Source organism: Eurytemora carolleeae, unplaced genomic scaffold (genome assembly GCF_000591075.1).
Source record: "Eurytemora carolleeae unplaced genomic scaffold, Eaff_2.0 scaffold40, whole genome shotgun sequence".
In the NCBI taxonomy this organism is placed as follows: domain Eukaryota; kingdom Metazoa; phylum Arthropoda; class Copepoda; order Calanoida; family Temoridae; genus Eurytemora; species Eurytemora carolleeae.
In genome coordinates, this window is record NW_019396035.1 from 1 (window position 1) to 25,212 (window position 25,212).

A 25,212-nucleotide genomic window follows, 5' to 3' on the forward strand; every position below is an offset into this window, starting at 1 on the left:
TATTATTATTATCATCATCATCTTCAACATCATCACTTTTATCTATATAATAAAGTTCTTTGCATAAGTTATATATGCTAGCTATAGCTGGCCAAATGGCTGGACCGAATGGGCTGAAATTTTTTGAGGGAACCCTCGAGTACCCCGGGGTTAGCATAGGCTAAAATAAATTCGAAATTTTTTTAAAATTCGATTTTATAAAAATCCACCAGCAACGCCTGGCACTTCACCTAGTAATTATTATTATTATCATTATTATTAATGGTATTATTGTTATTATTTGTAATATTGTTATTACTACTATTATAATAATCATCATCATCATAATAATATACCTAGAAATTGAATCTATCTTGTTATTCATCCTAAGAAGAAAAGTTGAAATATTATCAATCTTCTTATCCACACCACTAGACCCTGTCATTGATTTTAAAAGCTCAAGGATCTCGGATATTTGCTGGTTCTGTTCGAAATCTGCCTTCTCTGCCTTCTTGTTTCCATCTCTAATAACGTTGACCAGCTGCAAGATGGCTGCTCGTATATCCAGGTTACTAAATTATATTTTCATTCCATTAATCTTATTTATATATTTTTAATCCTAAGATGTTAGGGTTGGGTACAATGTTAAGTTCAAAAGTAGGTAAAAAGTAAATTTAATTTAACAAAAAGTCTAACCTTCCAGGGTTCTTTTAAATTTATTGCATTTGTTTATTGTTACAATTTTTCATTTATCTATGCAATAATAGTGGTGATTTTCTATAGGACTGGCCGATGAGGATGTAAAATTATTTCAAAAATAATTTCCGAAGTTTTTCTATCTGCAAGAGTGAAAAACCTTTTTTGCCAGTAAGGACAGGCCTCATTTCTTCAGTTTGAATTGTGTTTTTAAAAGCAATTAAAAGGAGTTTTTATATGGTAATCGTATTACAAGGGGAAACCCAAGATACAATTATTTTTTCAGGCTATGGTGACACGCAAAATAATTCGTTCTCTTTGTGACTCTTTCACCTTACCCTAAAAAATTCGATTTTTTGTACAATTGACTTCATGTTAAACTGAAACATTTGACAAGTGCACAACAAAGTATAAGCTAGATTCAAAGTTAAAGAATGATGAGTAAATATACCTATTTTCGGTAAACTATATTCTCAGCTGTAATTTTTTAAAAGCGTTTGATTTATAATTGTTTAGGTTGGACTTGAATATTTGGGTTAATCAAAATACTTTATTTGGTAAATTTTTTATTTGGTTTATTTCACATTTTTACTTCTCGAGATGAAACCTTAATTGTTACACAAGATGATAACGTTCTTTTTGGTTCTCTTTAAACTTTTTTTTTTAATAATTCGTATTTAAATTGACAATTATCACTTCAAACTCAAAATTTTATTTTATTTAGAATTCCTGGTAAGACTTTGTGGCCTGTTAACTCATCTCATTTGAAACTTAAATTATAGTTTAAAATGTATTCTTTTTAATTGAAAACATTCATCAGACAAAGACACTTACGTAACTCCTCTATCAGAATCCCTCTTGGTTCTGGTGATCGTGTTCTCCTGTACTATCATCAAGTCTTCCAAGTCACTTATATAATTCTCTGCAGGGTTTATTATGGAGCTGGTTATGACGGTAGGGGTGCATAAACACCAGCCTAGTAGCAGGGTCCACAGCATCCTGGTATTTAGGTTAAACTGACCCGCTTACCCTTGTCTCCAGATATTTATTAGACAGGAGAGAGAAAGCAAGATGACCCCAATATAAAGTTTAATACTTTCTACCCTTCTTATAAGTAGTTTAACTAGGGCTGTATATGTATGACAACCTTTTCAAAATGACAATATTAACGTTGAAAATAGATTTAAATAGAATTTTTTCTACAATTGATCATAAATGGTTTAAAGCATGATAAAAGTAGAAACGCATGAAGAAAACAAGATGATTAAAAATAATCTTGTTAGACCTAATCTGGGAAAAGTTTATTCTTAGCTGTCAATATCTGTGCCAAATTTAATTTCAAATGAGATATCAATTGACCTTCTAGGGAAGGAGCATTCGGATAAATATATTCTTGTATCACATTTGTATAAACTAGACTTTTAGGGTTCTTTGCGCTGTTTTATTATTAATGTTACCCGGATGCAATTTTTCCATCGTGAATTTTAAAGCTATAAAATTTCAGCCGTTTGAACATTAATTGGATACAAACATTAGACAGACACACCAGCCAAAGGAATTGAGTCTGACACAAAGCTCTGATTTTATAATCCCTTTATTTTTGCAACCCAATTTCATGGACCATATAAATATATATTCCTAGATAGTCTGATGGACCATATAAATATATATATCAAACTATGAATTCTGTTAGTATTATGTAGCAGATATGGAATATAAAATTTAAGTTTGTGGCAAATACTAAATTCCTTTATGTATAATATTTAGATTGTATTAAGATCATAATTAGTAAGTACAGGAAGACGGAGTTGCAGAGCTATAGTTTTCAAAAATAAAACGTGACGACTGACGCCTAATTCACCGTGTCAAGGACACTAAATACACAACAACAACAAAAAAGGTAACTTGTATCCGGGTTAGCAGCACGCTGACCGTGCGTCCTTGTAGTCACTATATGAGCTAAGAATGCACATTTAGATGCGAAACTATATGAATAAATACTTTTTTAACACAAAGCTTGCAGATTTGAAACCTTCATATCCAGGACTATAAAAAGTATGTTTGCTTGAGGTATAAACTTGACAATTCTTTAAAGTCGGTACGGTCTCGATCATAGAGAAACTCAGTTTTAATCCCTATATCTTTGCAATCTGAAGTCGTAGATCTTTGAGATTTCAAACTATGAATTCTGTCATATCCAATAGTTAATGTTTAGATATATGAAGTTTACACAATCAGATTGCTAAAGTATAGAGGTTAGAAAGTTTGAGTTTGTGGCAAGAACTCAGTTACTCTTGATATATAAGCTGTGTCGAATTTAATCAACATCCCTCAAGGTAACAAAATAAAACTAAGTGGTTTTGAATGTAATTTCAATTAGAGATAAAAAGTTTTGTAATAAAGATTAAATTTGGTATTTTCTGTTCTTACTGAATCTTCTATAATCTAATCATCTGAACTACACAATCCTCTAGGTTTATTATGATTGTAAAGCATGTATTATTACACAACAATCTTATCAATGTTTCAGTTATTAATCCTGGTCATGCACTGTGATAAGAAACTTGGTGTAATTCTCAGTCATTCACTCAACTCTGGACGGATATGTAAAAGTCCAGGAACTCACAAATAAAACGAAAAAACACTTTCGATCCCATAGACACTGATAAAATCACTCTTAATTCTTAATTGGGGTCGACAAACACTTTTTATACCCATTTCAGGGGGAAGGGGGGAATTGAATTTTTTTTAGTTGTCTTTGAAAACAGAGTCTACTCATAGGGCTGGACACGTTAAGACTTTTTCAAACTGTTCGCTAACATCTAGTAAAAATAACATAACTTTTTAGGTATCTGTTTGTTCTTCAGGGCTTTCCGTTCTGTTTTAAAGTTATACCGTTCGTATATCACCTTGCTTTTCATTAGATCTGTACAAGACCTAATTAATGCTGAATGATATAGAAACATGACATATACACATATTATTAAAATGCAAGACTATTTATGATTTAAGGGAGTATATGTGCAGGGATGGATACAGGAATTTATTAGGGTTAAGCTAAACTTTAAATTTTTTTCCTGCTCACCCCTAACAATTTCAGGAGTGAGCGGGCGCTCCATGGCCTACGCGCCTACCCTGTATCCGCCCCTTAGTATGTATTGTAAATATTGTATACTATTAGTAAAAACTGAAACATATGATATTATTGCGTGTCTTGGTCTGGGTTGTATCAATTTATATATTCGGTTGGGTTTTAAAGAAGTTAAATGAAACACAAAACTAAAATGGGAGCAGAAGAGCTTGATTTTGTCTGGGGAGATGGGGTTCAGTCATATAGCATTGGGCATATTCTAGATTTTTTCACTCTCGCAGACACAGTGTTTTGCCAATCCCGACTATAAGTGCCTCTTAATGTCTAATCGGAATAATGGGTTGGGTTCTTGCGCCTAATAGAGACATAAGGGACGTCATAATAACCTCATTTTTCATACATATACAATCAGGGGTGTATTAAGAACTTTGTCCCGGGGGGTAGGGGGGAGGGGCTCAATTTTTTCACAGCCCTTCCTATCCCCCCAAATTCCATGATATGTAACAATCTATATAATAAAACAAGACATTCGTATATATATATATATATATACGAATTGATGGTAATATAACACAAACAGACTTTTTAGACCTCTGGCTTGATCTAAAAAACAATAGTTTCAAAGCTTACAGAAAACCAAATGATACACCTGTGTACATTGATATAAACTCCAACCATCCTCCAAATATAAAGAAAGAGTTACCAAGAATGATCTGCAGCAGACTATCTAATCTATCCAGCTCTAGAGAAATGTTTGAAATTGAGTCTCCACCATATGAAGAAGCATTAAAAAATGCAGGTTACAAGGAAAAACTGGTTTATACGGAAGAAAAAGAAAAGGAATCAAAAAGAAAAAGGCATAGAAAAGTTATCTGGTTTAATCCACCTTACAGTGCAAATGTTGCAAATGTTGCAGCAAAGTTCCTGTCAATCATTGATAAGCATTTCAAAAACACCGACTTAGGAAAATATTTCAATAGATCGAATGTTAAAGTGTCCTACAGGACAGCAGCATGGGCAATATGGAGTCGATAATTGCGGGACACAATAGAAAGATAATCAGACAAGAAACAGAAAAATCTACTAAATCAGAAAAGAAGAAAGAGTGTAATTGCCGAGTTGGTGAAGCAAGATCTCCTTTAAAAGGCAAATGTTTAACTCAGTCAATTATATACAAAGCAAAAATATCACAAATGATGAAACTTCAGTCTACATTGGACTAACCTCTAATACCTTCAAGGAGAGGTTCTTGAATCACATACCTTCAAGGAGAGGTTCTTGAATCACACTAAATCTTTCAATCTCAAGAAATATGAAACCAGCACTAGCCTTTCAAAATACATATGGAAACTGAAATCAGTAATAGCCCTGTAAGGAGGTTTGTTAAAAAGAAAGTATAACTCCTGGAAGAGGACCGTTTTATACCTGTCTGATATCTTCTCTCGTAGCTAATATTGACTGTTATATATGACTCTGAGCCACACGTTCAGTTAATTTAGAATTAGGATATATACTCCACAGTGAATTTTCATATAAACTATGTCACTATATGTGGATATACAGTGGGACCCATAAACTATGGAATAGGAAGGTAATTTTTAGACTATTAATTTTTTTTCTTTATTCCATATAGCCCCCCCCCCCTGTATACGCCTCTGGTTTGGGTTCAGGGTACAAAGCGAAATTTTTCAAAATGAAAATTGTGTTTTAATGGTTTGCAGACAAAATTTTTTTTAACTGTTAAAGGGCCGGCCGGTTGGCTCTGTGTCCTAAGGGGGCATAAAAAATTTGCCCTTGATCCCTTAAGTTCATCTCTCCATTCCTTTTTCTCCGAACAAATATATATATATATACATGATATAATTTTCAATTTGTTCGGACTCGGAGAAAAAGGAATGGACGGATGAACTTGAGGGCGCGTACTGCACAGAAATAAATCCATGGGGGCCAATTTTTTGCTCTTAGGGGGGGGGGGGGGAGGGCAAAATTTGAACTGTAAATTCAAAACATTTCGCAATTCTTTGATACTTTCAAGGTAGGAAAGGAACAATTAGGTTTGGTTATAGCTAAGACTATTTCTGGGCCGAGTGCTGCGGCTAGTACCATGGTTAGGGGGCCGAGTGCCGCGGCTAGGACAGGCTGTAGGGGGCCTGGCGCTGCGGCCACAAGTCCATGCGGCATGCAGCAGTTGCGCGCTAGTAGGTCAGATGTCAGAGATGTGTAGTATAGCGGATTTGGCGAAGGTCAGAAGTGGAGTATACTTATAAGTATCGTCTTCTTGTGCCTTTGATCTCTATTGCCGCGCATATTTCTTCAAACACTAAAAAATAGAAAAGAAAAGTATTGATTGAAACTTGAAAGTAAAGTTTTATTGATAATATTTAAATTTTAAGTTGACCAGCAGGTGTTCAAAGGAGTAATTGATAATTTACCCGAGATTTACCAAGTACCATGTTTACCCTTCATCATACCACGATAACTTAGGCGTTGTTCCATAGACGATGCGTCATGAGTTTAAGCTCTATCTAAGGAGAATTTCTGTAATTTGTACGCAATTAAGATGATATGTTTTGTGTTCTAACTAATTTGTTTTATTTTAATTACAAGAGAGAAGGGAAGGATTATTATGAGAAATCGATTAAACCGTAACTTTTAATAGTTTTCCTTTTGACAACGGAACTCCTCGGAAGCTTATATTTTTTGAACAATTTGTATTATATGTTGTTCAGATTGAAATACCATTTTTCTTTTCAATTTTCTTGATCGGAAGTGCAGAGGGCGATTGGCGATCTATAGTTTGACCAAGGTAGCGACTGACAATCGTAAAATTTCCAGTGTTTTCAAGGAAGTTCATTGCATGAAATATTAGGGTTTTTTCTTTTATTTTGTTAACTGGGTATTTCATGTTTAGTTAAGATGAGCTATGGTTGTCAAATCTGAACATTCCCAGTTTTGTGATGTGGATCCCTGTTGTATTTAGAGAGTATTTGAAGTATAATTTGAACATGGAAGTGTAAACTCAATGATATCCTCCATGCAAAGATGACAATGCCAGATTTACAACGATACCCTTATAAGCTTTGTCTGATCAATTCATGAATTACTTGTTTTTATTTTTGAAAACTGTTTGTTTCAATCTGTGGGTTCTCTGCAAAAGTGACTTGTGCATTTCTTGCTTATAAGAAAGGCTGGAGAAATTATAAGAATAGAGGAGTCTGAATAACGACGTTAACTTCTACTACACGTTTACAATAATATTAATCAAGGTCTTAAGGGTACAGTTGTTAAATGGGCATTGTCACCTAATATTGACAGCAGTAGCTTGTGAGTTTATGACTAGTTTAAGGTTCGAAGACCTAATCTTTTTTATCTCATAAACTCTCCAGACAGTTTCCTTTTCTCTCGACGCTGATCATTTCTGAATCTTTTCTTCGTGGATTTCTAGTATTTTTTTTAACTTTAAGATATGCTATGGATTTCGAGTTTAGTCGCGTTAAGCATTAAGCGCTAGCGGTTGCCTAATAAAATAAAGACTAGTTAAACTTTTTTTTTGTAAAAAAAAGAATTACAAATTAGTATATTTTTCAGCAGACCTAATGTCCTTATTTATAAAATATTTCTACAGTAAATATTATGATAAGGATGTTTCCATAAGATCCGTTTTGTTTAGTTTAATTATTTTAAATAAAACCAATCAACATATTTTTAACTTTTTGTATTCATAACTGCTTTCATCTTTGATTATCGCCAAAAATGGAAAATATTTAGAAGGTAGTTATGTAGTTTTTGTGCTATTTTTTCTAGTAAATTTTAAAAAGTATATGGAATTTTACTTTTTAAGTGAGTCGAGAGATTGACAGCATTGTAATTATAAAAAGATTAATATCAGAATTATATGGAACTTTGCTTTTTGAGTTATGCCTGCCGTGATTTGAGAGATTGTAATTATAAAAAGGTTAATATCAGAATTATATTTTTAAGAATGTCTAAACAGTGTAAGTCGAGGGACTGACAGAATCCGAAAATGGATCTATTACGAAGATATTTCCCCTACAGTAATGCGAGTACTGTGGTGGAAGATGATGATATTGATGGACCTGGAGCTAATTCTAGAAAAATTCAGATTTGGACATCAAAAGACAACTTGTTTTCATTCATTTTGATACTTTAACCCAAAAAATAATTTGTTTTCCCTAAATAATAATTATTTTTCGAGAAATATACACCCCTGTTATTATCCTTTAGTGTATCAGATAGTAGTGGCCAATTTCTTATTCATTTATCCATAGGTACAACTATAGATCGTATCTATCTATCTACACTGCTCTGGTAAAGCGTAACTATAGTGTGACTATGGTTCTACCTATGGTAGAACGTCTAAGAAATTGGTCAAGTATGTCACAATTATACATACAACTTTTCAAAATTCAAAATGGTGTCTTTTTTAAATTTCTTTATTTAGGTATGCAAATATATTCTTCTTGTCGATTGGCCTGCTACAGCAGATACCCGGAGTATCTCCTACCGGGAAGTATGTGACAATAGTTCCATTCTTGTTCATTCTTCTCCTGACAGCTCTCAAGGAGCTACTGGAGGACATGAAGAGGCACAAGGCGGACAGGAGGGTTAATCTTAGTGAGGTTGATGTCCTCGGGGACAATGGCAGCTTTTCCAAGAAGAAATGGAAAGATGTTTGTGTGGGGGATATTCTAAAGGTGGTGAACGATAAATTTTTTCCAGCTGATCTTATTTTAGTCTCATCATCAGAACCAAATGGTATTTGTTACATCGAAACTGCAAACCTAGACGGTGAAACAAACCTGAAAATTAGATCAGCGCACACAGCTACCAAGGATATATGTGCGCCGGATGATTTGAGTCGGACTGCCGGATACGTCATGGCAGAGGCGGCCAACAGACATCTTTACGAGTTCCGAGGAAACATTGTCTTACACGGAGATCCTGCAGTTCCTATTGGTCCGACCCAGCTCCTACTCAGGGGAGCAAGGTTAAGAAACACACAGTGGATTCATGGATTAGTGGTTTATACCGGCCACGAATCTAAACTTTTAATGAATTCCACGAAAGCACCCCTTAAACGATCAACCTTAGACAAAGAGACAAATACACAAATATTATTTTTATTCTTTATTCTTGTCGCCCTAGCACTAATCTCAGCGCTAGCGAACGAGATATTAAGCGGGAATGGAGACAATCACAGTTATATCGGTCTATCCTTGGAGAAGACAGGTTCTGGGTTTGGATACCAGTTTCTCACATTCTTCATACTTTACAACAATCTTATTCCAATATCTTTACAAGTAACCCTGGAGCTAGTCAAGGTTATCCAGGCTCTTTATATAAATAGTGACGAGGAGATGCATTATATTGACGAGGTGATCATTTTTTTTCTTCACAATTTAGAAAATTTTCTTGAGTCGATTGTTTTTTTTTTGGGTAGTTTTCTCCTAAACCGAGCTTAGAGAAATCTGAAACAATTTGGGTCCATATTTTGTGGCGTTTTATGGAGAGCTTTACATTTTCTAAAAACTCGTTTCGACCAGTTTTCATATTTGTACTTCAGAGCTATATATTTTCAATAAATTATTTTTTATTGAGAATAATGAAAAGTTTAATATGTAAAGGCAAACAATTTTTTTCTCACCCTTTTTTGATTCTTTTTATTCAAAAAATTTATCGTTTTCCCCATTAAATATTTTCAATAAATAAAACCCTAAAACCCGTGCTTAGGATTCATTTAATTTTAATGCGGATCAGGATCCAGGTTATAAACATTTTTTTTGCAGTTTTTGGTTAATATTTTGACCCTTAGATCTCAGGATCCGTGGATCCGGATCCAGGAAGCCAAAATCTTACGGATCTAACGGAACCGGATCCTTAGCACTGCCTGAAACATACTTAATATCCGGTGGAAAAATTTAGGAATTTTTGTTGGGGTGGGGGATTTTTGAAGAAAATATACACCCCTGTAATATTCCCTTTTAATTAAAAGTTCCATTACCAGACATATATTATATATATATATATTTATATTGTTAAAGGAAATGGGAGTGGATTCATACGCATTGGCCCGAACCTCTAACTTGAACGAGGAGCTCGGACAGATTAAATACGTATTCTCTGACAAGACGGGAACCTTGACGATGAACGTGATGGAGTACAAGAAGTGTACTGTAGGAGGGATATCCTACTCATTGGACTCAGATGAAATGGATCCACAGCCTCAGAATATTCTAGAAAATCTAAAAATGGTATTTATCTTTTTTTATGTTTACTTTATAATTATCAAATTTATAATTTCTATTCTTTGTGCGTGCACAACCAACTCCATACTTAATACTTTCAAAAAATCGATTTTTAAAATCGAAAGTTTGTAGTTTTATCTTGTGCAAGTCCAGGGGTCCATATAATTCCATTTCTGATCCCAAATGGGATCGGGGTTGAAAGCACATTTAGGGACATGAAAATACACTTTCTGTGTTATTGTGTACTTAAGCAAGTGCACTGTTTTAGGGGTTTTAAACCTGTAAATATCAGTAATCAAAATAAGAAATAAATAATGATTTACAGAAAAAAATCATTCCCTTGCCCAGTGCTTAGGGAGCTTAAGATCCATTCAATTTTGATGTGGATCCGGATCCTGGATCGCACTGGAAACAAATCCAGGTCATTTCTTTAACTAAAAGTAATTTTCAAATTTTTTGTTTTATTTTTTTTCGCTTATGTTTATCCTAAAACTTGATGAACCATTCAGAAATGAGGAAAGTTTTATAAGTTCAGATTTGGGTTTTAGGAGTAAAGTTTTTTTTTGTTGCAGTTTTTGGTTGATATTTTACCCCTTGGATCCGGATCCCCTAAGCACTGCCCTTGACGTATACATTCTGCAGTATGGAATTTTTTCTACAACCTTACATTTTACTTCCGGCCAACTGTTTACAATAATAACATGGTTAATTTCTGCCCCGTATATCAATCAATCAACATTTGGGATTGTATTGGATGGAATTATATTTTTTTTACGACTAGGGTTATGTTATGTAATAACTATTTATAACACTGTTATTTTGGTTCGCAGTGTCATAAAGTTTTCGGACAGAAATTTTCTCTTTATCGAGAAGGTTTAAGCTTTTTTAGATTTAATTTTAGTCCCGAGCTTTAGCTATAATGTACAGTTATTTAACTTTATTGCACGATGATTACTTTACAGCACGTTCATTATGAAATGCACGATGAAGTGAAGAAGAATGCTAAAGTACACAATAGTTTCACAAAAATATTTTATTTTGACGATGAACGATTACGAGATGTGCAGACAAAGTGTCATTTTGTCTATTTTTTATTGATATACAACTGTTTTTTTTTATGAAATAAGTAGAATGTAAAATGTGTTTTAAATAGACAATACATACAGAATCAATATCTATATTTACACAATACATAATAAATAATGATTTGAAAATAATGCAAGAAGTAAAGTTGTCCGTAAAATGTATATTAAAAATTATCTTTAAGGGAAGGCTTGGCGGAGAGTCACCAAGTATCAAAATTAAATTTCATTTGTTTAACTTAAAAAGAATGTCAAAATTTAAATGTCATAAGTCTTGCGCCGAGCACTAATTTTTACAAATTTTTCGGTAGATTAAATTTTTCTGTGGAAATATGATTTGTTTCTAAAAAAAACATAAAAAGAGTTTGAATCGCAAATTTGTTAATTGTAAGTACTTTTCTCTTCAAAACTTGGAGTGGAGATCTGAATGTTTGGGATAATATATCCCTGCTCTGAATCATTTGATATTATTAACCGTTTTTGTTTATTTTAAACCCTCTCTCGAAGGTTTATTGCGTAGAATGATGATATGCCAATTTTCAGGGTGTCGGCTCTCCGGAAAGCATTGAAGAATTTTTAGTCCTTCTTTCTGTTTGCCACACAGTTATTCCTGAAACTAACAGTTTAGACGAGATATACTATAATGCTGCTAGTCCTGATGAGAAGGCCTTGGTAGAAGCAGCTGCAAAATACGGCTACGTGTTTGTAGCCAGGAAACCTGAGAATGTAACGATCAGGGTTCCAGATGGTAGTGAGAGAGTTTACGAAATATTAAACGTGATCGAGTTCACCTCGACGAGGAAGCGAATGAGTGTAGTGGTTCGAACACCTCAAAATCAGATAAAGCTCTATATTAAGGTATAATATTAACTTGAAACTTTTAAAAATCGATTGCTCAGTTATAGTTATAATTTATTATTAATAATTTATTGAAAGTGCGCATGTTACAGGGAGCGGATAATGTAATCCTGGATAGGTTAGGGGAGTCTAGTGAACAACGTGAATATTATGATTTAACACTACAGCATTTGGAGAAATTTGCCAAGGAAGGTTTAAGAACGCTCTGTTTGGGATTTTGTGTCATTCCAGAGATACAGCGGGATCTAATAATGATTTATGTCTTACATAAGTGTCGAGATTGAATTAAATTTAGGATTTTGGTAGCACGACATGATCATGTTTATTTTTAAAAGCATTTTATAACAAATTTTTTTAAGTTTCTAATTTTTTTTTTCCAGGTTACACACGGATAAAATGGGATTGATAATAATCAATGTGAGCAGTGCTGAGGAAGCTAAGGAAGAGATAGAAGCAAATCTGAACACTTTTAAGTTAGTTTCTTATTATATAATACTTGCTCAAGTGCTCGACGTTCCCCGTGGAATTTTCGAATTAAAAAAAATCAATCCCAAGGTTTTCTTCAAAATTAGCCTATTCGGTCCATCTATAGCTAACATATATATACATATATATATGCGCGAAGAGCTTTATCATATAGATTGCAAATAAAGGGAAACAAAGATAAGAAGTGATCCTAGGACTTTTTGCTTCATATATAATTATTCCTAATATATTCATTGTTAAGTTGTAAGGAAATATAATTAGACATAAAGTTTTTGGAATTTGTTATTTTTTACATAAAAGATAGAAATAGAGTAACTAAAGACTAGGGAAGGGTTCCGACTCAGGACAGGGAAGGGTTCTGACCCAAAGGAAGGAGCAAGAGTAGAATAAAAGACAAGGGAAGAATACCGGCTCAGAGGATATGGGAAGGGGTCTGGCACTAAGGACATGGAAAATAATTCGGGTCAGGATACCGGAGAAGGTTTCCGGATAGAGAAGAAGAATAAACTTAAGAGAAAGTATTATGGCTCCGATGACAGGGAAAAAGTCCGGTTTAGATAACTGGGAAATGAGCCGACTAGGTGAGGATAGCAGAATGAGTTTTACTCAGAGGAAAAGGAGGAGGTCCGACTTTTGTTGTGGGGTATCGTGGGGTTAAATCAAGTAGAAGGTACAGTGTACACTCTCTTGATTGATCTTATTCATGTTTATATATATTCAGGGAGAAGAATATGGTTGGACAAGCTAATGAGATGACCCTGGTTCTGGATGGGAAGTCTCTGTACTATACTGTTCTCCCTGATCTCAGGAAGGATTTTATTGATCTGTGTACTAGTTGTAAAGCTGTTGTATGCTGTAGGGTCAGTCCTATTCAGAAAGCGGAGATGGTAGAATTGGTAAATAATTACATTTTTTAATGAAAAGTGGAACTTTATTACTTGTGGATTTTTACCTCTTTATGATTCATTCATTAAGCCACCAACTAAACAATTTATTTCCCATAAACTTTTAAAGAAAACCACGCTACACTTTTTGGGACAAATATTTTAATTCCGACCGATATATTTATTCCCAAATTAAATCCATCCCCCCCAATAAAAAAAATAATTGAAAGAATCTGTCATTTCTAACTTAATGGTGAAAACAATTGATTTCCCAGTGGGGTAAAATTAAGTGATTTTCTAATTCTCAGTTAAGTTAAGAAAACTATTATGAAAATTATTTTAGGTTCGCGAGCACACAAAAGCAATATCACTTGCGATTGGAGACGGAGCTAACGATGTAGCGATGATACAGAAAGCAGATGTTGGTATTGGTATATCAGGAAATGAGGGCCTCCAGGTAAATCATTGGGAATTATCTATTATTAAGTCGTTTTCTTTCAAATTTTGGCGAATATTCAGTAAATATTTGTAAAACAGGAACCCCCAAAGATTTATATACAGTATACACTAAAACTGATCTTGGGAGCTTCATAATTAAATTCTTTTTTGGTTCCGACTTGCAACAAAGCATAATGTGTAACATCAATTTCAAATCTCAGGGAACTTGGAAAAGTATCTTAAGAATATTAAAGAACAGAGCCCTTGAAAACTCCGGCCATTTTTTGATGATTAAAGATTTTAATATTTAAACTAAAAAAGAATTTGGTTATTATAGGGTATGCTAAAAAACCTGATTGCTATATTGTGGGACATGCAAAAATCTAATTTGTCTGATGTGGGCAATGCTAAAAAACCGGATTGGTGTATTATGGGTATTGCAAAAAACCGGATTGGTGTTATAATTGAGTATACAAATTTTTCCTCAAATTACAGGACAATATGATGATTATATTGTATAATTACAGGCTGCAAACAGTGCTGATTTCTCCATTGCACAGTTCAGATTTCTCTCACGCCTTCTCTTTGTTCACGGAGCATGGAACTATTCAAGAATCAGCAAAGTAAGTCATACCTTCATAATTATTTTACAAGTTCTTTTTCATAATTTGTTCTTGGTGTTAATTTATTATTTTCAGGAATAAATATTTTTAACTTTAATAATTCATTTTAATTAAAGTTTACAATATTTTTAAATATTTATATCATATTAGATGAAAATATTTTAATTAAAGTTTACAATATTTTTAAATATTTATATCAATAGTTCTTTTGACATCGAGTAGTGGAGCAGGTTGGAGAGAGATAAGTAGGTTTTTAGGGGGAAGGATAAAGAAGATTGTTCCCTGTGTTCCTTCTTTTATACTCTTTCCGAGTTGAGGGGCATTAAGGAAACCCATAACTGCACCCATTATGGAAAATGGGGAGTTGTAAGCCTTAAAGTCCCTTTGAGTGGAATATTCCATCGATTCCTCACATCTAGTCAAGTAAAAAACTGGTATCGTTGTGCATGGCTTGTATACCCATCAGAGATTAGACTCCTTTCAGTTACACCAGGATGAAGATGAAGTCTTGTTTTATTCTATGTACATTCCTTGCTTCTCCTGTAGGATACTAGATGCGCAACTAAACGGAGCGCTCCTTCATACTGTAAATCCGGGACCGCTATAAGAGAGTTCTGTTCTCTCCTGAGAATGAAATTATGAAATAAGCATCAGATCGGTTTAATCATATTTCCTACTTAGTTTGGAAAAACAGTCTTTCCATGGGAGAGATGGGATATTATTTTTGAAAAACGATGTAAATAACACATTAATTTGTTTCATTACAAAATTTTTTTTATGTTTAGGTGATACTCTATTCTTTCTATAAGAACATAACTCTGTATATAATAGAGCTCTGGTTTGCTATTTACAACTACTGGAGTGGACAGGTATATTGTTTTAAACAAAGTGTGCTGCAGTTTCTGAAAGGAATATAAAGAAAATTCGACACTAGCCGCTTGTAGTTTTTTTTTACATTTCTCCAACAAACTGCAGTACACGTTTTTTATCTATAATAAATAATGATATGGGGGTATTCTGAGCTGGGTTTATACATTTGCGTAGATTTTAATATAAGAAATCAGATAACAAAAAGAGAATTTAAAGAAACAAGATGAAATAATATTTCCTAAGAAATAAATTGGTATCTACATGGCTGCCTGACCTCATTCATGAACCCGGGGTTTCGATACTGGGTTTCATTACGATACTCTGTCTTAAGGTTCAGGCTCAGTGCATCGTTTTTAGTTAATTTCGATCGTAATGGTGTACGGTGTACACTGTTCACTTTACATATTGTTGTTTTATTATCAATTAGATATCAAATATTGTTTTGTTAAGGTCCTGTATGAGAGATGGACTATAGGAATGTATAATATTTTCTTTACCTCCGCACCTCCGGTTGCCCTTGGTCTATTTGACAGGTTCAATTTTGAATTTAATAAGAATGCTGAACTAAACAATTCTGAAATCTAACTCAACCTTTGAAAACTTTTTTGCTTGCTAACTTGCTTGATAGCAAATTCATTTTGTTTGTAAAGTTTTATTTCCCATTTAAAAAAACGTTCCATAATACCCATAAAAAATCTTATTCTAAAATTATATATTATACTGTTTTGATGTTCGAGCTAGTTGGTAAAAGTTGACAATGTTTAATTTTTAGAACGTGTTCAGCAGCTACCAGAGAAAAGTATCCGTCCTTGTATCTTTCATCTCAGAAATCAGAAATGTTTAACCACCGCCAATTCTGGATCTGGATTGGGATATCCCTCTACCACTCAGTTCTACTCTTTTGGCTGCCCCAGCTAGCGATGAAGGTTGGGGTCAGCTGGGATAACGGAAGGTAAAATAAAGAAGGGTCAACCCAGACCGAAATATATTTTTATCAAAAATTATTATCTGCTTCATTTACTATATTGTGAATTGGACCAACATCAACACCAATTTTTAAATCTTGTAAAAGAAAAAAAAATTAAATAAGTCAAACGAAACTGTTTCCTCAGGAGTGATGATTATCTGGTACTTGGGAATACTGTTTACACCTTGGTAGTAATCACAACCTGTCTAAAGGCAGGCCTAGAGATGGATGCTTGGACCTGGTTTAGTCATGGCAGGTCAGTTATTTAAAAAAAAAATTTATTTTGTTGGAAATTTGTTGTTTGAACAGACATTTAAAAAACTTCACTTAGAATAACAGAAAAAAGCAGACGGACAGACATATATTTTTTTTTTAATTTTTCCTTATTATTAATGAGCAAAAGTAGTGTAAAAAGCTTCTTATTTTTACTAACCTGTCCACTTTAACTTGAACTAGCCGTATCTAGTCTAACCTCTTCACTGTTTTCATAAATTTCCGTCCTAAAAACCTTTACTCTGTACAAATATTCCAAACTCCAACTAATTTGAGTTTTGATGTTTAGCATCTGGGGAAGTATAACACTATGGTTCCTTTTCCTGATTGTGTACAGTCAACTTTGGCCAACTCTACCACTCGCTGCTAATATGTCCGGGATGGTGAGTTCTGTTACAATATTTCATATTTATTCTTATATGTATATTTATAAATTACCAAAGATTATTTTTTTACGTTATAAAGTCACAAAACTGAGTGCGATTTGGCAATTTATTTTTAGTGCATTGTTATGTTGCAGAAATGGTTGAAGCTGTGCCATAGTCCATAATCATATTTTTTTTATATTTATATTTTTTCCGTCCTTGTTATTGAATTGATTTAAACAGACGAATATTTTATCCGTTTTCCTTTTTAATAACCCGCCCAATTCGTCCAGTCCAAGCAGGCGAATAATAGATCACGTTAAAACTTAAACACTATCTTTGTCCTTTCAATCATTCTAGTGATTAGTTGATACAACCTGTTATATCAATTGAGCGTATATTTAACAGCACAGAATTGGATTTATTATCAACATATTGTAGTTAGACTATTATATTTTCTTTGATTTTCATTTTCTTAATTAAATATATTTCTAGATCTGGTTACTTGTTTCATCTCCTGTGTTCTGGTTCAGCTTATTCCTAGTCCCTGTTATAACCCTCCTCTTCGATGTTTGCTACCGAGCTATCCGGACCACAGTCTACACCTCCGAGGCGGATAAAATTAGGATTGCGGAGATCATGGAGCGGGATCCAGCGGTATATGTAGAGGGGAGTAAACGATCCCCTGGAGAGCAGAGCAGTCTTCTCAAGAACTGGAAGAATACTTTCTCCAGGACTAAGAAGAGGCAGAAGGAGCTGGACGATGTAGAAATGAATGCTAGGTGAGAAAATTCAGCAGAGTATCGGATAACTATGAATTTGTGAATATAAATTACGAGTGTTTACCCCAATATCATTATGTTTGAAACTTATTATAAAAATTGGTCGTCGTAGTATTTTAGGAAATATCTGTGGAGTGGAATTTAGTGAATTTTCAGAATATAATAAATAAATGAAAAATATGAATGGCTGAACTCCATCTATATTTAGGCGAGGATATGCCTTCTCTCAGGAAGAGAGAGGTGCGGTTTCACAAACAGATTATATTAGAAGCTACGACACTAACGCAAGGTAAGGAAATGATCTTATTGTTTTCTTCCACACGACCGAACTAAGATAAACGGATCGTGCGGTTAGCAGAAATTTATTCTGTTTCAAGGAGTTGTAGAACTAGGGAAAGGAAAATAGGGTTTGTCATCTTAAGCCGTATTAGGACAGCTGGGGAACTAGTTAAATAGAAAATAATAATAAATATTCTGAACAAATTTTGGATTTCCTGGGAGGCCGGGCTTGGGCGAACTGTTCTATTTGTTAACGATAAAACTAGTTCTTGATATGTCACAGTGTAATAAACAAACACCATTTCCAAATGCCATATTCTTGTGATTTGTTATTCGTTGGGGCATTTAATCGAGCTGTCCCTGGTCTGGCGAGACTATTAAAGCAAATGTTAATAACATTTTTTTTGTTAGATCTCGAACTAGTTTACCCAGGGTATCTGGAAACATTACTCCTGTATCGAGGTAAACACTCTTTTAATGTAAACAAATTATATTTTCTTTATTTTCTTCTACAGTTTTATTTTTGTATTTTTAAAATCAAATCTGCTGCGTTTGGTTCTCTTATTCACATAGTTTATGATTTTTATTCATCCCACAATAAATATTTTTTCAGTGGATCTGGAGGAATTTATCATTTGTAAGAGACGTTAGATGATTAGAGCTGGAAGAAGGATCATGATGCAATACTTGCAGCATACAGAAACAAAGAATATTTTCGTAGACGGATAAAAAACCAAGAAAAATCGGCGGTATTTCAAGAAAGTGGGATTTTTTTAGAATGTGAATGGTGTATTATGGTTTTAAATATTCAAAAATGAAAAATTGGCTGATTTTAATATAAACAAGCTCACTTTTGTTTGTAGATAGAATCAGGATGAAGTGGAGAGACATGTTTCTTTAAATTTTATTTTCCAATTTACATAGTAATATTATTTTGTAGTGATGGGGTAAGTGGGATTGTTAACTGTTTTATTTGACCACAACCCCCTCCCCTCTCCGAAAATCTTGGATGCATTTTGTCTGAGACGTCCGTTAAATCTGTTTATTTACAGAAATCCAACTGAATTCTATATCAGTGATCAGAATACAAGTTTAGGCTATATTTGACCAAGTATGTTTTATTTTTGAACTTGACTGTCAACATCCTGAGTCCTGATTGGAATAATGAAATAGTTAATGTTACTTCGACAAATTAACTTTTAATCGACTGAACATTAACATCACAAGGTTTTTATTTTTGTAATTTGAAAAAAGTCTTGAGAAAAAATGGAGACAAAAGATATCGTTGTTTAAATCTTCACGAGAATAGGTGGACAGTAAACAAGACATTGGACCTTAAACCAATATTTATCTGTGAACCTGCGGGACTTAGTGCTATTATTAAATAAAAATCTACTGAAGCACAGAGTTCTAAGAATACCATCCCATTATTAGAAGTAGTAAAATTTTCTATCTTTTCATATTTTATTTGTTTGCCAAAGATATGTAATATATAATGGTCTTTATTATTTAAAGTAAATCCACGACCAAACTGGTATTTTTCTATGTGTGTACACGGTGAGTCAAAAAAAATGTCAGGTATTTTTCCAATAATTAAAGAAAGTTGTTTTTATAAATCTACCGATCCCCCCCCCCCCGAAAAGAAATTCGTGAACATTTATTTTTCGTCAAAATTAAATGAATAGGACGAAAATTTGATTAATTACAGATTATTATAGAATATTCCACCGCTTTAATTCTCTGATCTAATATCTTGTACACTAACATTATATTTAAAATTGTATATTTACTAAAAACAATTTGGCGGATTTTCTCCATCGTGAATTGGATTTCGATGACATTTTTTAGGTTGATTTGCACAATTTTGCACGAGACTATACTTCTTACGCTTTTCTTACTCACCCTGTATGTATATTGTACAATGTACATTTATGTAATGAGCCGAACATATAATATTATAAGGAGAATAAAGTTAAAGTGCCATACATGTAGATATTTTATATTCAAACTCATGTCTGATAACTGATTGTAAAATACTGTTGCACACTCTGTATTTGGACGAATCCGAAACCGTCCTATATTTGTTTGTTAATTTTCATTTAGATTAAAAATAACTTTTTCTTCTCCCGATATTTAAATTTCTAGCTTTAGACCATCTAATGGAATAATAACAAACAATTAGTTCAGCTCTCTACTATGTGATTAAAAACTGTTATCATTGTTAATAATTAGATGTAGATATATATATTTTCACCAAATATATTTTATGTTCTGCATTTTAATATTTCACTACATGTATGTTTAATTAAAGTGAATGCATTAACATATTGTAATTTATCCTATATAAAGACTATTTAATTTGTCGATACTTTGAAAGCTTTGAAAAGCAAATATAATAATATCCTCTATAAAAGCTAATCAAAACCTTTTCACAGACACACTTATGCATATTTTTTTAATCAATATAGTTTTACATTATTTTGTTTCTGTGATAAAAATAATTACATATTTCTTGGTGGTGGGGAGATATTTTGAACCGTGCTGAACCGAATTTTTTTTTTTTTCAAGGATGAATGTTGATAAATATTCAAGTTTGTAAAATGTATTGTTCAGAACATTCATCGCAGAAAACAAATGTAGCGTACAACTATTATTAAAAATGAAAAATCATTTAAATCGATTTTCCAATTTTGTCACCTCTATTCTAAAATCTGCTTTATTTTATGTAAAAATGTTTTACTTGATTTTGATTCATAAATAAAATATTTGATCTTAAAATGTTTATTTTAGATACAGACTTTAGTAATGTCATGATTTAATACTAAATTTGAATCTACTGAAATTATATTTTACCTCCGGAGTCAATCCATCAAGCTACAAGGAATAAACGATCTGTTTGTACAAAACGCTGAACTATGTTTTATTTCGTTGTATAGAGGGAAGAAAGGCCTTATTGAATTGAATCAACTATTTCTTAAACACTTTCAAGTACAACGTTAATCAGAAAGACCCGGAATTTATTTACAATTAATTAGAGTACTTTACAACCTAATTTTACAAATATGATTGGTGAAACGATAATCACAAAATAGCCCTAGTCCTGCCATTTCCAAAATGTGGTCTGCCTTTTTTGAGCTTTTAAAAATGTAAAATTGCCGGATTAAATATCGATTAATTCCGGGTTTTCCTGATTGTAACTACAAATTAAATGAATCTTTCTAATATCGTGCTAAACTTTGTCAGACAAAGACTTGACCGGCGTTAAACAACTGATGAGATACATATTTATCAAGAAGGGAGAAGGTAGGATTGTAAGTGTTACCTGCGTCAAACGACTGATGAGAGAGATAATTGCTTAAGCAACCTCTCCCATTTTATCATGAAGAGAAAATGTAGGATTGTAAGTGGTGGGAAATTTTAACCATCCCGACAAAGTTAAGTTGATGAAAGCAGCGTTCAAATATTTTGTTAACTCTTGTTATGCAAACGTAAAAAAACTTATCGAATTTTGTCTTCCTTGCAAAACCTTATTCTCATTAATGCATTTTTCCTTTGAGAATACATTAAAGCATCAGTTCATCTCCCCTAGTGTTAAAACCATTTCAACACAACGTTAGGCATAAAAAGTACTTGCCGATGCTTAAATAATAAATTTTGATAGGAAAAAAACTTTAATTTTCCATATCTCGAATTTTTTATTGATCACTTGAATAAATTTTTGCGTTTTCAGCCTTAAACGCGCATTTAGATCATGAACTAATGCAGTACACCGGCAAGTGTTCTTTTACTGTAAACATTGTGGAGAAAATTTTGACCTTACAATCATGTGCAGGCTTTATATTAATTAAGGAGAATTGAATACAAGGAGGGGGCGATAAGGTTTCCGTACACTTTGCCGTGACATTTTTGGACTGCTGAAGAACTAGTTTTTGCGTAACAACAATAACAAAGATTGTAAACAATAACACAAATGATGAACAGACATCTGGCGCATCTCTGGCGTTATATGAAGATTCACCGTAAACTAACTTATGTTTCTTTACATTAGATCGGCTGCCTTTATTATTGTTGTTACGCAAAAACTAGTTCTTCAGTAGTCCAAAAACGCCACAGCAAAGTGTACGGAAACCTTATCGCCCCCTCCTTGAATTTAATTCTCCTTGATATTAATGATGGTTGCGGGGGGGTGGGGGCAAGAAGGGCTTTCCGGAACAATTGGTATTTTCTCAGTAATTTATATTTAATACATAATGTAATTCTAAAAACTTATGGAATGATTGTCTGATGTTGATCACACTCCCTTTTGAGAGCTGAAAGTTTCCATTTTTGCAAAAATCATCCTTGCGAGAAGGTCCAAGTGTACAGAGTGCTACGGATAAATTTTTTTTTATGGTAACCAGCGCGTTGACTACCCTAATATGTAATAATAAATACATTTATCAATAATTTATTATCTTCAACTGTAGTTCACGAGGCCAAATCACAGCTCTTGTCATATAATTTCAAATAAATAAAATGGCGGTGCACATAAATGTAAATGATTAATTTAAAATTTACACTGATGATATGTGGATACGTTCTGCCTTCTTTAGACATTCTTTTAAAATAAAAATTTACCTGAATACAGCATATTCTGACAAAAAAATGTGGCAAGTCAATTCCTATTTCATCAGGGGTGTATATTCTTACAAGGGGGAAATTAAATCAAAATTTGACCAAACAGGGAAGGTAAAAATTAGTGAATAAGTTAAAAAATTTGAAAGAAGAAATGTTTTCCCAGAAAACGAGAAATGTGGGGGGGGGGTCCTATTTTCTTCCCTAAACTAGGCTAGATCATCAAAAAAGGGAAATAGTTAAATTTTCATCCCCTAATTTTTTTAAGTGAAAGAGGGCAAAGGATTCAATCTTTATTGAATTTTCTTCCTCACAAATGTCCGGGAAAATCAAAAAAGCGAGAAAAAACTTTATTAATGATATCTACTTTCTAAAAGTTCGTGATGCAATCTGAAAATATTTGCGCCCTCACTTCAACCACCCCCTAATTTGCACTACCGAGCAAGGAAGAAGAAACAATTTTTCACGGGGGGGGGGGGGTCAACTAAATATTTTATTTATATTATTGCAGAAATTGATAAAATAAAATATCGATTCTGAAGCTTGCGACTAAACTGAGATATAAGATTTTCGGTTCCATGGACCATGGACTTTATTTGTCATTATTTAGGGATGAAATTTAGAACATTTCCTCTATTTCACCTATTCTTACATACCCCCGAAAAAATTATGATTAGATATAATACATTCTTCATTTATCTAAACTAGACAATAAAGCAATAATTAATATTATCATTTAGCAAACTATACCTCACCCCAAACCTCAAAGTTAAGTTGTTAAGTCTTGTCGAATTTATATAAGATGTAACAGACTATTATATTTACATGATTATATCAATAAACACTTAAATTTCTGACATAAAATAGGTTAAATTATTAAAAAGGTACTAGATGCCATTTGTTGTGATTCAAGTTTTGTAGTTTAAGCTGCGTTTCATGAATTTGACTGAAGCAGTGTTTGGCCAAATATAAATGGGTGAAAATAATTAAAGATAAATTCTGATCTTGCATTGTGCTCGAATATAATATATTTACACAGAACTAGGTTCTTGTAAGGTTAGATATGTTGTTTGGTATTTCAAGTTCGTGGCAAGATATAATAAATAATTGTGGTATCAATTTCTACAGCATGGTTAGTCCATTCCCAGTTCCCGAGACGTTCCCAACCAAACTTCGATCCCGACGCACCAGTTTCAGGGCATCCTTAAACAGTTTTTTTATTATTTGAAAGAATTTTTTCCTTTTAAATACTTGCATGTGTACTTTGTAGGATATTTTTTTAACATAAAAATGGCCAAAGTGATTTAGACTCAATTTGTAAATTAATATTATATAAAAATAAACACATATTTCAATTAATTTGAAAAAGAAAAAATAAACAGTATGAAAAATATACTAGATTTGTAGAGCTTCACCAACCTGAAGTAGTTGTAACTCCAGGTGGTAATTAACCCAGGGTTTACCCATCACGTCTAGTGGTTGGAGATGATGGATCCAGCAGAACAGTTCATGAAGCTGGGTTGGAACAAGATACTCTCTGTTAGTTGCTCCACCTATAGGAGGTTGCAGACAGTGTCCTTCTTCTGTTAGATGAAGCATCTCATATCTAGCAGTAGCAACTCTACCACTGGTAGCTAACCCTGGATAAGTACTCACAAACCTAAGACCACTGGTGAACAGACCATCAAGAAGAGAATTCTCTGGTAGGTTCAGAGGAATCTTTCCTTGCAGAGCCAGCTGACGACGATATGCACCTAAAATAGAAGATGATTTAGAAACTTACAAAATCAATTAACATCTGAATTTCATTTGCTTGTGTGTCAATAACATGAAGACTATTAATCTGAAATTTATAAGACAATTTTAAAAGCTTTATATGATTTTTTAGTCGACAACCATTAAGCTCCAGCCTTCATTAGTACTTTCAAATAAAACAAATCTCGAGTTTTAAGTATGTATAGGCTATTTAAGACAAAATCTGGTAACCTACCAATAGATGAAACTATTATTATCTTGACATCCACATCATTGACGAACTCCTCCAGCCAGACAGACGGATCAAGCGCTATCGTGTCGAACAATGCATCGTCGAAGAGGTCGTATATATCACAGTGACAAGCGAGATGAAGAAAACTCTTGAGAGCTTCTTGAAGTTCCTTGAAAAGTTTAGTATCAGGAGAATAGAGTAGAAGGATTTTTCCTCTAGGTTTCTCCTCTCCCTTCTCCCACTCTGCATGAATCTCGGCCCACGTGTTTCTTTCCGGTAAAGATGTAAGATTCAACACTTCTCCACTAAAATCAACCTAAAATTAAATTTATCGCTATTAATACTTTTTTTTTTTTCAGAGTTAGTAGTATTTCACCCCCAGTGGAAGTAAAGAAAATACAATTTCAAATATGCTATTCCATATCTTTTTCTTCAAGGAGTTTTTTTCTTTTAAGAGTTTCACAGAAAAAAGGATAATTAATGCAGTTCTGACTATTTTCATTTTTTAGGAAAATAAATAGATTATCGAAGAAAGAGGGTTGGAGAGCCTATTGTAAAGATAACATAAGCTCTCAAACCCTTTCTCATAAATATATGTTATATAATATATAATATAATATACTACATCGGCAAGTTAGGATTGCTTTGTGGACAAAGGGGGGGGGGGGGCCC

At 33.3% G+C, this 25,212-nt stretch overlaps 3 protein-coding genes across 5 annotated transcripts in view; 1 reads left to right on the forward strand and 2 right to left on the reverse strand.

Moving 5' to 3' along the window:
* Window positions 1–335: 335 nt before the first annotated feature.
* On the reverse strand, window positions 336–1,756 carry LOC111698509 (uncharacterized; the record flags this gene model as incomplete). Its single annotated transcript, XM_023468869.1, is given in 2 exon segments — window positions 336–551; window positions 1,510–1,756. Coding segments are annotated over 2 exon segments (380 nt in total), but the record flags the coding sequence as incomplete, so codon positions are not given.
* A 6,467-nt stretch (window positions 1,757–8,223) lies between these two features.
* Window positions 8,224–20,502, forward strand: LOC111698603 (phospholipid-transporting ATPase tat-1; the record flags this gene model as incomplete). The annotated part of the gene is made up of 18 exons (XM_023468974.1): window positions 8,224–9,162; window positions 9,829–10,038; window positions 11,658–11,972; window positions 12,065–12,210; window positions 12,353–12,445; window positions 13,180–13,354; window positions 13,686–13,799; window positions 14,308–14,403; window positions 15,189–15,272; window positions 15,724–15,806; window positions 16,046–16,225; window positions 16,386–16,496; window positions 16,803–16,896; window positions 17,374–17,660; window positions 17,869–17,949; window positions 18,351–18,401; window positions 18,553–19,517; window positions 19,788–20,502. Coding segments are annotated over 17 exons (3,087 nt in total), but the record flags the coding sequence as incomplete, so codon positions are not given.
* A 1,868-nt stretch (window positions 20,503–22,370) lies between these two features.
* The window catches only part of LOC111697980 (uncharacterized), a 13,739-nt gene continuing 10,897 nt past the window's right edge, over window positions 22,371–25,212 (reverse strand). For 2 of the 3 annotated variants that reach the window (XM_023468194.1, XM_023468182.1), the window contains 3 exons: window positions 24,544–24,856; window positions 23,973–24,307; window positions 22,371–23,756 (listed from right to left, as the gene is read on the reverse strand). In XM_023468194.1, the coding sequence (XP_023323962.1) occupies window positions 23,676–23,756; window positions 23,973–24,307; window positions 24,544–24,856 (729 nt within the window). In that variant the 3' untranslated portion in view covers window positions 22,371–23,675. The remainder of the gene's footprint in view (window positions 23,757–23,972; window positions 24,308–24,543; window positions 24,857–25,212) is intronic. The other variant, XR_002764441.1, reaches the window with a different exon arrangement.